The 15,177-nt window shown below is 33.9% G+C and overlaps 1 protein-coding gene across 3 annotated transcripts in view; it reads left to right on the top strand.

Moving 5' to 3' along the window:
• The window catches only part of LRBA (LPS responsive beige-like anchor protein), a 731,121-nt gene that overhangs the window by 581,100 nt on the left and 134,844 nt on the right, over positions 1 to 15,177 (top strand). For all 3 annotated transcript variants that reach the window (XM_032332488.1, XM_032332486.1, XM_032332485.1), the window contains one exon: positions 3,306 to 3,458. In XM_032332488.1, coding sequence (XP_032188379.1) covers positions 3,306 to 3,458 — 153 coding nt within the window. The remainder of the gene's footprint in view (positions 1 to 3,305; positions 3,459 to 15,177) is intronic.

Here is a 15,177-nt window from a genome sequence, read left to right as displayed (position 1 = left end):
CCCAATTTGAATTCAGATCTTCTTCATATCAGGCTAGTAGGAAATTCATTCACAGTCATTAGAGAATAGAGCAGAGACCTCCTTTTCTAGTCTGTGATATATAGAAATTGGCCTTCACATCTTCAGTCTATCTTGTTTATTCGTCATATCCTCATTGTCGAAGACACATAGCTTTTTGGAAGCTTTTTGGAAATAGGCAGCTCTACTTGGGTTAAGAAATATTTGCTGATTACAAAGAAATATTTGCTGATTACAAAGGGACCATGCACTAATTTCCCTAAGTATACCATCATGAGACTACTGTGTTGGGCATTTGGCAGAATGTATGTGCTGGCACTTGACTGAAGGAAAGAATAGGAGCTGAAATCCAGCATGTGGTACACTTACCAAACCAAGTTCCCTTTGGCTCTGTTAGCCCAGAAGGATTGCCTTTTTCTAATTCATGCATAGGTACTGTATGGGCAGGCCATGACCCTGATCACCATTTGCTGTCCCCTGGGGTACAATCTTAACCTCTTCATCCCTTCCTCTTCCCCTCAGGCCAAAAGAAAGCTGATTGTATATAGATTTTGAGAAATTTATTTCCCTAATCTTGGGAACAATTTCCTTCTTCTTTAACTTCTATCCTTAACATACTAACTTTTGATACTGCATCTTCCTGGACATCTTACGTAATCTCCTCTGTTTGCTTAGACTTTGACAAAAGACAGAAAAAAGATGTCTTCAGGAGGCTTCCACTCTAGACACTCCATATGTTCTCCAACTCTCTGACTGCTTTTTTGAAATTGGTGGGGTATGGGGTAAGAAGTCAAAAATAGAGAGTAAATTGGTATCAGTAAATAACAATTGAAATATTAAGCTTTATTTTTATTTAATAAATTATTCCTTTTTAACTTTGAAATATTTTATAATGCCCATTGTACAAAATTTACAGGATATCTATCTTTAGAAGGAAATCACAAAATATGTGGTAATTAAATGGAAATTGATGATTTACTACTTTCCTTCCAGCATGATATCTGAAAGTTTAACATAGTACACTACAAACTGTAAAAGTTTAAAATTGCTTTCTTTGTATTTTTCATCAAAATTTTTTTGTTTTATGTGTGATTTTTGCTCCATTTAGCTAAATTAAGTGAATTTGTCATTAGAGTGTGCTGTCCATATTAAAGCAACAAAGTCATTTAAATTCATAATAAGTTTATACGTTTGAATATAGTGTGCCAGGAACAAACTATATTTCTGTTCGTTGAATTTAGAACTTAGAATGAGGAAGAGCATTTCTGTTTTGTACAGTTTGTTTATCAACCTGAATAAAATGACACATGTAGAAGATAGATACACAAAATCATAAGAATTTTAGTGCTAGGAAGGTTTGAAGACTTCATTTGTATTAAAATTTTTATGAAATGTCATACTTTGAATATAAAGGTATAGTCCTCCCTCTTATTGTAGAACAAGATTTTGGAAAAGTAGCATTCTTTTTTGTTAGCACATGTAATATGGAATGAAAGTAAGACATTTTGGTAAAATTTCTCAAAGTTGCAGTTTATTGAATGCATACTTCAGCAAATTAATAATAGTTATAATGTAACTTATCTTCATATTTGGGTAAATAACTAAAGCATACTATAAAAATATTCCTGTTTGATTAATTGTATTATATAATAAATGTGTGTGTGTGTGTGTGTGTATATATATATATATATACACATACATAATATATATTTTTTAAGAAGAATTAGTTTCTTATTTTGAAGGAGTGAAAAGTTTTTTACTTTTTAAAAAATTACTTAGAATATATGCTAAAAACTCGTATTTAAAATGTTTAGTATTATGTATCCTGTATAAGAAGTAAAACTCATGCTAGTTTGATGATGAAGGACACAGGCTTTAGAGTTAGACAAATCTTGATCTAAGGTCCAAATTTATCATAAATTAACTGCATAACCTCAGGCAAGTTAATTAACTTATTTCAACCTTAGTTCATTTTTAAAATGGAGGTGATACCTTGTAAAGTTCTTACAATTAAATGTGATAAGATTTATTAAGAGTTTATTTTAGTACCTGACTTATCTCAAGAAATATTACTTCAAATATATCCAGTGTATCTTTTTGTTACACAAAATAACACACATGTATCTTTCACATTTTATCAGTTAAGACCTATATGCATCATTTTTGGAGAGAACATCTTACTATTTTTGTGTGATAACATTTCATTTATGGTTAAACTTTTAAGAGGTTCTTCCCTTTTGGAAAAAATTGTTCAATTTAAATGTTTTTCAAGTCTAATGATCAGGTGATTGTCAGGCATTTGGAGGACAAGCTAATTTCTATGCTGCTTAGTTAATTATTGTGATTGTAAACAAAGGATGTACAATTCAAAGTCCAGCAACATTTCGCATGGATGACGGAGGTGATAATAGCTTAATTCCTGCTGGATCTTTTTTCTTTGCTCTGGAGAGTTCATACTGACCTTGTCCAAAATCTGATGACCTCCCTATTTTACTCAACTGTTTGGAAAGCCAGGCCTGCCATAGCTGGCCCTGAGGGGGTATCTGAAAGACCACTGAGTCACTGACCCATGTCGAGACTGGATTTGAAGTCTGGTCTACAGGACCTCTGAAATAGTTATACATGAGACTTATTGTACACAAAAACCTAACTAGCTTCATTTTTCTGCTTATAAAACACCCTATTGAAGTGTGTTTTAAATGTTCTTAGTAGAGTCATATATTTAATTTACCAAGTTTTTTATTGCAGGTCATTTTCTAGACTTACAAATTTTGATCTCTTATCCAAGGTAGTATATTACAACTAAACTTGAGTTTTGAAATCTGAGCAAAATATATTGCTAAGCCATGGCTAACTGTAATGAATATTTTCCTAGTTGATGAAGGGACCAATGAAGTGGCATTTTAATACTTATAAAGATTTTGTGTTTTTTCTGGCAAAAGTTCCACATATCTCATAAAAAATTTAGTTTAATGTTATTGTTATAGCATGTTAATCTGTTTATATTTTATCAAACCTCAGCTAATACTCAAATGTTGGTATTTAAAAGTTTTGAGATGATAACTGTCCTGAAAGGAAGCATATAACCAACCAATAAGGAATTTGGTTGGATGAGATGTGTCTACCTTAATAGTAGCTTAGTATCAGAGCTATGATATATTGGGAAAGAAAAAAATTCCCTATGTTTATTTTGTTATAATTCTGCACAATAGGAAATGACCATGTCCTTTTATGAATATGTAGTCAGTATTCTACAGTTTATGACATTGTCTTTTATTTTTATACAGGAGTTGATCCCTGAATTTTATTATCTCCCTGAGATGTTTGTCAACTTCAATAATTATAATCTTGGAGTGATGGATGATGGGACAGTAGTGTCTGATGTTGAACTTCCTCCTTGGGCCAAAACCTCAGAAGAATTTGTTCGCATAAACAGATTGGTAAGATAGTAATCATCTACTCTGTCTGTCATGAGCCTCTTTTCAAAGTATCTTTCATGTGTTGGTATAATTGTTAACCCTTGGTTTTCTGGACAAAACTATAGTTAGTAGAGATAACTGAAAGTGACATAATAGTTTGTGAATTTCCATATAAATTTTATTAAATTTTATTGCCTTGAAAAGTGTAACAGTTTCTTTTATTCTTTTATGCAGAATTTAGGTTACTTTCATGTGCACATGATAATTCAGAATTAACTGAAACTGGAATATATGCTTTATGCAACATGAGTTTCTTGTACCAAGAAAATAGCATAATTCTGTGCTCCAAGTTAGAAGGTCATTGCACATTTTTGGTAATAGAAACAAGATTTTCATGTTATATCTTGTATTTTTTTCAAGGGACTCTTCATGTAATATTTAGAACATGAAAACTTAAAAACTTAAAAGCACAGTAATCATTGTGTTCTTCGGACTCCTCCCTAGTGAACTCTTTAAAGTCCTCTCTTCTGTGCATTCTTGTATTATTTCATGAAAAAGTAATAAGTCTTTTCCTTTTTGCCTTTAAGTTTCATTAAAGTTTGGAATCTAGGAGCTTTTCTCTCAGTTTTGAAAAGTAGTATCTCTGTCATACTCCATATTAAAAGTCAAATCTAAAGGTATCTGACTCGCTCAGTTGGTGGAGCATGCAACTCTTGATCTCAGGGTTATGAGTTCAAGCCCCATGTTGGGTGTAGAGATTCCTTTAAAAAAAAAGAGTAAAATCTAAATTCCATTGTGTTTTTAATTTACACTTAAGGAAAATTCTTGCATTTTATATTTCTAAGTCATATTTCTTACCTTTTATACCAACATTTGTATTTTAATCCTGTCTTTCAGATCCTATTTGCAATCCCTTTATTACTCAAATTTCACATATTATGTACACTGAAAGTAAGCAGGGTGACTGAACATAGGCCTTGAAGTTAGACCAATTTCTCCAGTCCTGGATGAATCACTTGCTACTTTTGGGACTCTAGGCAGTTTAACCTTTCTAACCTTTGGTTTCATCATATGTAGTCTGGAGATTATGAATATAGAATTTTAGATACTATATAAAATAACTAGAATATTCTTTGGCTTACATTTGGCACTTGGAAATTAGTACCTAACATTATTCTTTCACAGTCTTCAGATACATGTTTTACTGTTTTTACTTTTACCCCATATGTTTTGGAGGATTACAGTTAAAATGAGTGTGTAAGACAAAGCTTAGCTCTCACAGATACTGAGGGAGATGTCGTACTTTAAATGTGACCGTTGTCTATGGTTGTATGATTCCACACACCCCACCCAGGGATTCATGAAAATCAATAGAAGGTATGGTTATTCCATAATTATTTTCTTTCAGTGATTACCCTTTTAAAGTGCATTTATTGAGGTATAATATATGTGCCATAAAACTCACCTTTAAAAGTGTACAGTTCTTTGAGTTTTAGTAAATTTATACAGTTGTGTATCCATCACCATAATCCAGCTTGAGAACACCTATCTCCAGGAAATTTCCTTGTACCTGTTTGCAGTCAGTTTCTGCTCTGGGACTTTTTGTCCCAGGTAGCCACTGTTTGCCTCTATAGTTTTGTTTTTTTTTTTAAGAGATTTTATGTAAATGGTATCATGCAATGTGTAGTCTTTGTGTTCTTGGCTTCCTTCATTTAGCATGATATTTTTGAGATTTACCCACATTGTTGCATATTGTATTGTATTGTACTGCTGCATAATATTCCATTGTATAGATATATTTTTGCATACTTACTTACCAATTCATGGACATTTGGGGCTCCCAGTTTGAGCCTATTATAAATACTTGTGTATGTCTTAGGGTGAACATCTGTTTTCATTTTTCTTGGATAGATTCCTAGGAGTTTAATTTCTGGGTCATATTAGAAGAAGTTGCCAAGACTTGGTATTGTCAGGATTATTTATTTTAGCTGCTATAGTAGGTATCTCATTGTAATTTTAATTTGTATTTCCCTAATGACAAATGACATTGATTACCTTTTCACAGGCTTATTTTCTACTCATATATGTTGTTTGGTAAACTATTCATATCTTTTGCTTATTTTTAAATTGGGCTGTTTTTCTTATTTAATTGTAGGCAATCTTCATATATTCTTTGTAAAAGTTTTTTATCTAACATATGTTTGTCTTTTCATTTTTTAATGGTTTCTTCTGCATCCCAGATGATTCATCATTTTTTCCTATTAGGTAGATATAAAATAACATTTATGTAATATTTGAAAGGTATAAATAATCATCCTCATTCTTCAGGAATATATTTTTAAGAAAAAAATTAAATCATGTTCTGATTGTTTTATTATTGGAACACTTTTTATTTTTTTTTAATATTTTATTTATTTATTTGACAGACAGAGATCACAAGTAGGCAGAGAGGCAGTCAGAGAGAGAGGAAGGGAAGCAGGCTCCCTGCTGAGCAGAGAGCCCGATGTGGGGCTCCATCCCAGGACCCTGGGATCATGACCTGAGCTGAAGGCAGAGGCTTTAACCCACTGAGCCACCCAGGCACCCCTGGAACACTTTCTTAAATATTATTTAACATTTTAAGTCTCAAGAGAACCAGCTCTCTAGTAATTATTACCATTTAGTACTCTTAAATTAAGAGGGTCAAGAGGTTTGTTAGAGTATTTAATTTGCTTTAAAGGAGTAGAAGGCATCAAACATCTGAATAAGTAATATTAAAAGCATTCCAATAGTATTTTGACAAGTAAGGAAATTTAATTGTGTAAATTGAGGTAAGCTCCTCTCCTAATAGTACTTCCCATCTCTGCTCTCACTATCGTTACCTGAGAAAAGCCATGTCAGTTTCGGACGGGCTTCCCAAGGGTACCATAGAAAAGAAGGTAGCAACTTACTCCATTGTTTGCAGTCAGATTCCAGTTGCCTGCCCATGAAATTATATACAAAATAGCATTTTATAATACTAATTACAGATTTATTATAACTAATCATTAGCTTTATTAAACATTTGTGCCAGTGATTCCTCTTCCTGTGAGTTTTATGTCTTCGTAGTTTAGGCTCTGAATAAGCTTATATTCTTTTTTTTTTTTTTTTTTAATTTTATTTATTTATTTGACAGAGAGGGACACACACTGAGGGAGGGAACACAAGCAGCGGGAGTGAGAGAGGGAGAGGCAGGTTTCCCAACTAGCAGGGAGCCCAATGGGGGACTCCATCCCAGTTTCCTGTGATCATGCCCTGAGCTGAAGGCAGACGCTTAAGGACTGAGCCCCCGCAGGCACTCCTGAGCTTATATTCTTAACTGTATAAAAATTCCACTGCAAATTTTTTTATACTTGAATTTTTAATTATGTTATATTAGTCACCATACAGTACATCCATTGTAAATTAATCGCAAACATAGTTTACAGTCAAATATTTATATCTCATCTTTGAAATTTTAGGAAAAATACTTGATTTTATTTACCAGGTGTTTTTATGAAAGAATTCAATAACTCATACAGTTTCAAAAATATTCAGCGTATACCTATGATGAACAGAGCTTTCCTACAGTATAGTCTGTATTGATTCATTTTATAACTTCCTCTTTCTATAAGTGATTAAATTATTAGTATTGTATTTTGTGTATTTGTTAGCATGTTATCACATAAGGGTTTTATCCTCCTCCTCTTTTTGGTTTACCTCTTCAAGTCCACAGATTTTATGCAGTGATTGTAGCTCATGAAATGCATACTACTTTGATCTGTGACCTTTTTGTGGTGCTAATCGGGTTCCTGATATCATTATACCTTACTCATTAATCATATTTCCTGCAACCCGTCAGGCAGCCAGACAGCACAAGTCCCTGTTTTCAGCCCTCTGTTGGCAGGTTTCTGCTTTTCCAGATTATTACAGACGATACTTTGGCTTCTCATAGCCAGAGCCACATCAAGCTGTGTGTTACAATTAAAGTCAGATGGTCCTCAGGTTGAACAGGGATATAGTGTTGCAGCTGTCTCTCTTCCTGGAACAAACCAGCACCAAGAACAGATGATCTATAGGACAGTGAATAATAACAGATTGTACAGTACTCCACTGGTAGCAGGGGATCACAGAATTAATTAACTGATATACTCATTTTAAGATACCCAGCACTTTTTTTTATGTATTTGGTTGCCCAAATATTAATTCAAGTGGGTAAGATATTTTTAGGAGGATGATTTTGATGGTCGACTGGTAATGCCACATTTTCTCTTTTTGTTAGAGGACCATAAATACTATCTTACCTAACCATTTTAATTCTCAGAGCTTTCTATAGGTAATGAATATCTTATTTTCAACTTGATTTCCAATTGGCAAATTGGCTAAAGTGTAGGATTTATGTACAGAGACAATATCCTGTGTATTTTAGAAAGAAAATCCACCTATCTGATTAGTCTTTCAGGTAAATAAATTATATTTTCTTTATTCTGAACTGTTGGAATCAGTGTAAAACGAAAGCAGTCTTAACTACATCCCAGAGATTGGTCTGTTATTTATTATTACCTGAACCAGAAAAAAAATTTTATTCCAAATACTGCTTCAGAAATAAAAATGAGAAACAGGCTTTCATACTTTAAAATAATATAACACTGTATGAGTTCAGACGGCTCATCATTATCTTTTATGATATAATGTTGATGTTATGGATCTATATTATATTGCCTCTTAGACCCCTCAAGTTTTAAGTGGAAATAAGAGACAAACCCATACTCTGAACAGTAATGATAGGTATATTTATGAAAAGTTGAAATGAAACATTTGGTTTAGCTGAAGGCTATGTAATTTATTCAAATTGTAATAAAAGAAATTGACTCATTTAAAGCATTTACTGCGTACCTATCTATGTACCAGCAATGTTAGACTCAGTGATGAAGACAAACAATATCTCTACTTTTTTGGAGGTTCCTTCATTTTTGATGGCTTAAGTTTTTGAAGTAGAAGGCTTCTTAAGGCTGAGAGGTAGCATGAATCTAATAAGGAAGGCTTCTGTTGATGGATTGTCCTGAGGTGACCAGTTAAAATCACATTTGCTTTTGTGTATCTTCTGTAGCTTTCGTCTTCCCTACTATTTCAGACATTAGTAGTCACTTCCTTTAGAAGGTAAAGAAAAATAAAATGAGTATTTTGTCTCCTTTCCAGATGATATATAGACAACTTAAAAATGATGATATACATTTTTGTATTATTGTCTGAGGAAAAAAATAAAATTTTCAGATTTCACTTCTCTACCAACCTTATTTTTTTCCTGATGCTAAAATTTAAATTTATTCAACGTAAACTTTCATAGTTCTTATATCTCTGAAGGAACTAGGTCAACCTTATATAACTTTTTCCTTTGAATTAGAAAAATTTACAAATCTCAAGTGATGACAGCATAGTTGGGACTACAAATCTATGTCCTTAATGAAATAGTGCTAGATACACATATAGCAAGACCTACGGCTTGAGATGACTGAGTTTACAATGATATAGCAATTTGGTTATTATAATGGCATATTATGTTCAAATTGCAGTGTATAGCAAAAGTTTTATAAAGTTGAAAGTTTTGAGATTTGAAAGGGATTGCATTTTTTTAAACCTTTATTCATATCCTTGCTTCTATTTTCTGAGAAATGGCATTTAAAAGTATTTCTTAAGAGAGCTTACCAGGCAATATTTTTCTATTCCTTGGAGTAGAAATACCAGGAGCTAACCTACTTTTATTATATTGTTTCTTTTCCAGTTTCTTTTTCATTCTCCACATTAATAGTGACGTGGCCAACGTAAATAGCCATTATGGTTGTAGTTATTAATCATTCTCAACTGTGGACACCTATCCTTCCCACCCCCTCCCCATCCCCTCCACTGGTCAGATCCAAAGCTCTGCGAATTGGGAGCCAGCTATGTGTGAAATTTGGGGGAAAAAAAAAACAACAACAAAACCTAAAATTACTATTGTTCAGTTTGCTTTTGTCCCTGATACGTAATTTACTTTGAAACTTCTAGTTTAAAAAGGACATCCAAGTAGGCAAAAAGAGGTACCATGTTGTTAGGGTATTAATTTTCCCAAACTTATTTATAAATTCAATGTAAAAACCAGTTCAAGGCCCAACAGAAATACGACAAACAGATTACAAAGGGCAAAGGATCAATTATAGCCAAGACCTTCTCTGAGAATATGAACAGGTTTTGGGGACTTACTTTATTATATATCAAGAATTATTATAAAGCTGTAGTAATTAGGGGAGATTAGGAGAAATAGACTAACTGAAGTGAACACAGAATCTAGAATATGTTGAAGATCTGTGGAGAAGGATGGGTTTATGGTGTTGAGAGAGTTACTATATTAGTTTCTTAAGGCTGCTATAATAAAGTACCACAGACTGGATGGCTTCAACAACAGAGATTTATTGACTTGCAGTTCTGGAATCTGAGATCAGAGTTTAGCAGTGTTGGTTCCTTGTGAGGGCAGGAAGGGAAGAATCTGTTCTAGGCCTCTTGTCTTGCACACAGCCATATTCTCTTTGTCTCTTTATAGCATTCTCCCTCTATGCATGTCTGTCTCCTTGCCCAATTTTTCCATTTTTTTAAAGATTTTATTTATTTGTTTGTAGAGAGAGATCACAAGTAGGCAGAGAGGCAGGCAGAGGGAGAGGGGGAAGCAGGCTCCCTGCTGAGCAGAGAGGCCGACGTGGGACTCGATCCCAGGACCCTGAGACCATGACCTGAGCCGAAGGCAGAGGCTTAACCCACTGAGCCACCCAGGTGTCCCCAAATTTTCCATTTTTATCAGAACACCAGTCATATTGGGTTAGGGACCTACCCAACTATAGTATGACCTCATCTTAACATAAATAATTATATAAATAATGAGCCTATATCCACATAATGTCATATCTTGAGTTACATAGTAGTTGATTTCAACATATGAATTTGGGGGAATATAATTCAACCCATAATAATAATGCCAGTATGGAAAAAAATGAGATCAGAACCTTACCTTATCTCACAAACAGAAATTAAAGTATATTAAAACTTTAAATGTGAAGAGAAACTATAAACTTTTAGCAGATAATATAGGAAGATTTCTTTGTGATCTTGGAATAAGGAAAGGTTTTCCAAACAAGAAGTAAAAAGTGAAAAAAGATATAGCACATTAGTTGGTTTTTGGATGTTAAACCAACCTTGCATTCCTTGAATACATTACACTTGGATGGTATAAATCCTTTTAATATATATAAGGTATTTTTGTTGTTGTTGGTACTACTTTATTGAGAAATTGCTACTTTTGAGGATTTTTGCATCTGTGTTCATGAGGAATATTGGTATACAGTTTTCTTGTGATATCTTTGACCTTATTTTTATTTTTTTTTAAAGATTTTGTTTATTTATTTGTCAGAGACAGAGGGAGAGAGAGCAAGCGAGCACAGGCAGACAAAGAGGCAGGCAGAGGCAGAGGGAGAAGCAGGCTCCCTGCCGAGCAAGGAGCCCGATGTGGGACTCGATCCCAGGACCCTGGGATCATGACCTGAGCCGAAGGCAGCTGCTTAACCAACTGAGCCACCCAGGCGTCCCTATCTTTGACTTTAATACTAAGAAAATATTGGTCTTACAGAATGCGATATAGTTAAGAATTCCCCTTCCACTATTTTCTTTTCTTTTTTTTTTTAAATTTATTTATTTTTTTCAGCATAATAGTATTCATTGTTTTTGCACCACACCCAGTGCTCCATGCAATATGTGCCCTCTCTAATACCCACCACCTGGTTCCCCCAACCTCCCACCCCCCACCCCTTCAAAACCCTCAGATTGTTTTTCAGAGTCCATAGTCTCTCATGGTTCACCTCCCCTTCCAATTTCCCTCAACTCCCTTCTCCTCTCCATCCCCCCTTGTCCTCCATGCTATTTGTTATGCTCCACAAATAAGTGAAACCATTCCACTATTTTCTGAAAGACATTGTGAGAGTATTTGGTGAGGTTCACCACTGAAACCATCTGGACATGGGCTTTTTGCTAGGTGAGGATTTTAAATTACCAATACAATTTTTTTTAACTTATTACAGGTTTATTCACATTTTCTATTTTTTTCTTGAATCGGTTTCAATAATTTTGTATGTTTCTAAGAGCTTGTCTATTTAATTTATTGGTGTAAAGTTGTTCATAATATGCCTTATTTTAATTTTTCTAAGGTTGGTAGGCATGTTACCTCATTCATCCCTGATTCTTGGTTATTTATATCATCTTTTTTTCTTGGTCAATCTGGCTAGCTAAGGTTTTGTTTTTGTTGATCTTTTTGTTGATCTTTTCAAAAAAACCAGCTTTTCATTTCATTGATTTTTCTCTATTGTGTTTCTGGTTTTTTCTTTCATTGGGAGATGATTTTAATACTTATTATTTCTTCTGCTTGCTTTGGGTTTAATTTGCTCTTTTACTAGATTCTTAATTTGGGAAACTAAGTTTTTATTTGATTTCTAATTATTATTGGAAAATAAACTTTGTATGATTTCTCCTGTTTTAGATGTACTGAGACTAGTCTTTTGACCTAACACTTGGTCTGTATTGGAGAATTTTCCATTTGTTCTTAAGAAAAATGGGTATTTTGCTGCTGAAAAATATTCTGCAGGTATCAGTTCATCAAGTTGGTTTATTGTGTTCAAGTCTTCTATATCTTCTATATCTTTGCTTATTTCCTATCTTTCTGTCTATTTTTATTAGTGGAATGTTGAAGTCCCCAGATACTGTCATTGTTGCTGTCAGTTTTTGCTTTATGTGTTTTTGATTGCTGATGTTAGGTGTGTGTGTTAGTTTCCTACGACTGCTGTAACAAATTACCAAAAACTTGGTGGTTTAAAACAACAGGATTTTATTCTCTCACAGTTCTAGAAGCCAGAAGTCCAAAATGAATATTACATTTCCTCCAGGAGATCTCTTCCTCTGTCCTTAAATCACCTTCTCCTCTTCTGTCTATAGTGAAATCTCTCCCTACCTCCTTCTTACAAGAATACATGAGATTGGGGTGCCTGGGTGGCTCAGTGGGTTAAAGCCTCTACCTTTGGCTCAGGTCCTGATCTCAGGGTCCTGATCTCAGGGTCCTGGGATCCAGCCCCGCATCAACTCTCTGCTCAATGGGGAGCCTGCTTGTCTCTCTCTGCCTGCTGCTCTGCCTACTTGTGATCTCTGTCGAATAAATAAATAAAATCTTTAAAAAAAAATACATGTAATTATATTTAGGGTCCTTCCTGATTATCCTGGATAATGTTTCTATTTCAGGATCCTTAATTTAACAGACCTTTTCCCCATATAAAAATACTAATTACAGGTTATAGAGATTAGGCTTTGGTATCATTTTTGGGAGGCAGATGGCATTTTTCAGCCTACCACTGTGCATATGTATTTATAATTGTTATTTTTTCCCTGATAATCTGTTTTTCATTTTAAGTTGTCCCTCTTTCTTTCTAGTAATTATTTAATCTGTTTGCCTGATATTAGTATAGCCTAGTCCAGCTCTCTTACAGTTACTGTTTGCATGAGATATAGTTTTCCATTCTTTCACTTTCAGCCTATTTGTATTAGATTCTAAAGTGTATCTTTTGTAGTTAGCAAATACATGAATCATGTTATTTATCCACTCTAATAACCTTTGCCATTTAAAGCCATGATTGATGTGGTTGGATTCATGTCTGCCATTTACTAATTACATTTTAGTCTTGGGTCTTTTTGTTACTCTTTTCCTACCTTTATAATTTTCTTTTATATTGAATAGATCATTTTTAGTTTACCATTTTAATTTCATTAATTTTTTTTTTTTTACCATTTCTTGTAGTTGTTTTTATAGTCATTGCTCTAGGGACAATATGCATCTTAACTTGTCTCAGTCTACTTCATAGTAATACTAGCTTAATTTCAGTAGGATATAATGACTTGTTCAAATTCTGCTCTGTTCCTTCCCCTCTACTTTGCGCTATTACCATTTATATTACATCTGTATATGTTATAAACCTACTGCACAGTGTTATGCTTTATGCAGTCCATGTCTTTTAAGGAAGTTAAGAAAGGTTAAAAAACTGCATATTAATTGTATTTATTAATCTTCCCTTAATAGAAACATTCCAAAATGAAAAAAGTGTTTCAAATACTCTACAACATGTAGGAATAGAATAATTCCTGTTTAGAAAAAGTTTGAAGAGAATTGAAGTTTATACTTTCAAATACTGATGTTTTTCACTGTTTCTCTTGAAAAAAATATTTTTATTGTCTTTATGATTTTTATGATCTTGAAGTAGAAAATTCTGAATTCAAATACACCTTTCTGGAATATTCTTAGTTAAATATTCAGATATTTTTGTGATGTCCTGTAAAGTTAGAGAAATACAGAGCTTTTTGTTCTTCAGCCAAATGACCCACATTTCTCTGCTTTCTTGTTGCTTTTCTCACAGCATTTCAGAGTTCTTTCTTCTGTCAGTTGTCACTTCCTATCACTTTTCTCTTTCAGGGTTTCCATTTTTCTTTGGGCTATTATTTTATGCATATATGCAAGGTAAAAGTCTTAGGAATGACCCAGTGACTCCCACCTTTAAAGTTCACAAGCTTTGTGCTTGTTTTCCTCATGGCCTTCAGTTGCTTTGAGTTTTGCTATGTTCTAGATTCTCTGAAGACCTGAAATCTGAATTCTGGATAAATGAATCATAAACTACATTTTGTTTAGTGACATATTATTGTGCTATGTACAAGGAAAATAAAGTGAATTGATACCATATCTAAGGTATACTACATTCATGTTGGCAAAGCATCCAAATATGTGTTTATTCTGGAGTATATAACTTTCAGTAACTTTCTGATGACATTATTTAATATTTCATGAAAATATTAATATAACATAAGCATTTTAAATTTTATAAGAATAATTTTAAAAGCTCCTCCCATATATATCCCATCTACATAAATCTGAAAAAGATTGTGTCTAATAGTGATTACTCATCCCTGCAGACTTCAACCTCAGTAATACAGCTAGAAGTGTGAAGGAGAATGCAGACTTCTTTTTCTTCCTGACCTAAGAACCTGCAGTAGTTGTGGCATCTTCTCACTTCTTCAATAGCTTCTAGCTAATAGATTATGTCATTCTTTTCTTACCACAATGCCTGCCACATGCTATTTCTATTCATTGCAATGTGAGCTACTCTTTTTTTTACCAAACCATATCTTGAAACTCATAACCTTACTCTTCCACCACCCCCTCAAAAAGCAAAATAAAAACTTGCAAACACCTTTGCTGATAACTCTTATCTTCCTTGACATCTTTCATAAAAACCTCTACGTATTATTCTATAGCCTTTCTATAATTCGTTCTTTTTTTTTTTAAAGATTTTATTTATTTATTTGACAGAGAGAGAGAGATCACAAGCAGGCAGAGAGGCAGACAGAGAGAAAGAGGAAGCAGGCTCCCCACTGAGCAGAGAGCCCGATGCGGGGCTCGATCTCAGGACCCTGAGATCATGACCTGAGCTGAAGGCAGAGGCTTTAACCCACTGAGCCACCCAGGTGCCCCTATAATTCATTCTTTTTTTTTTTTTTTTAAAGATTTTATTTATTTATTTGACAGAGAGAAATCACAAGTAGATGGAGAGGCAGGCAGAGAGAGAGAGAGGGAAGCAGGCTCTCCGCTGAGCAGAGAGCCCAATGCGGGACTCGATCCCAGGACTCTGAG

This window comes from Mustela erminea, chromosome 2, assembly GCF_009829155.1.
Source record: "Mustela erminea isolate mMusErm1 chromosome 2, mMusErm1.Pri, whole genome shotgun sequence".
Lineage (NCBI taxonomy): Eukaryota > Metazoa > Chordata > Mammalia > Carnivora > Mustelidae > Mustela > Mustela erminea.
This window is presented reverse-complemented; position numbering and strand designations above follow the sequence as displayed.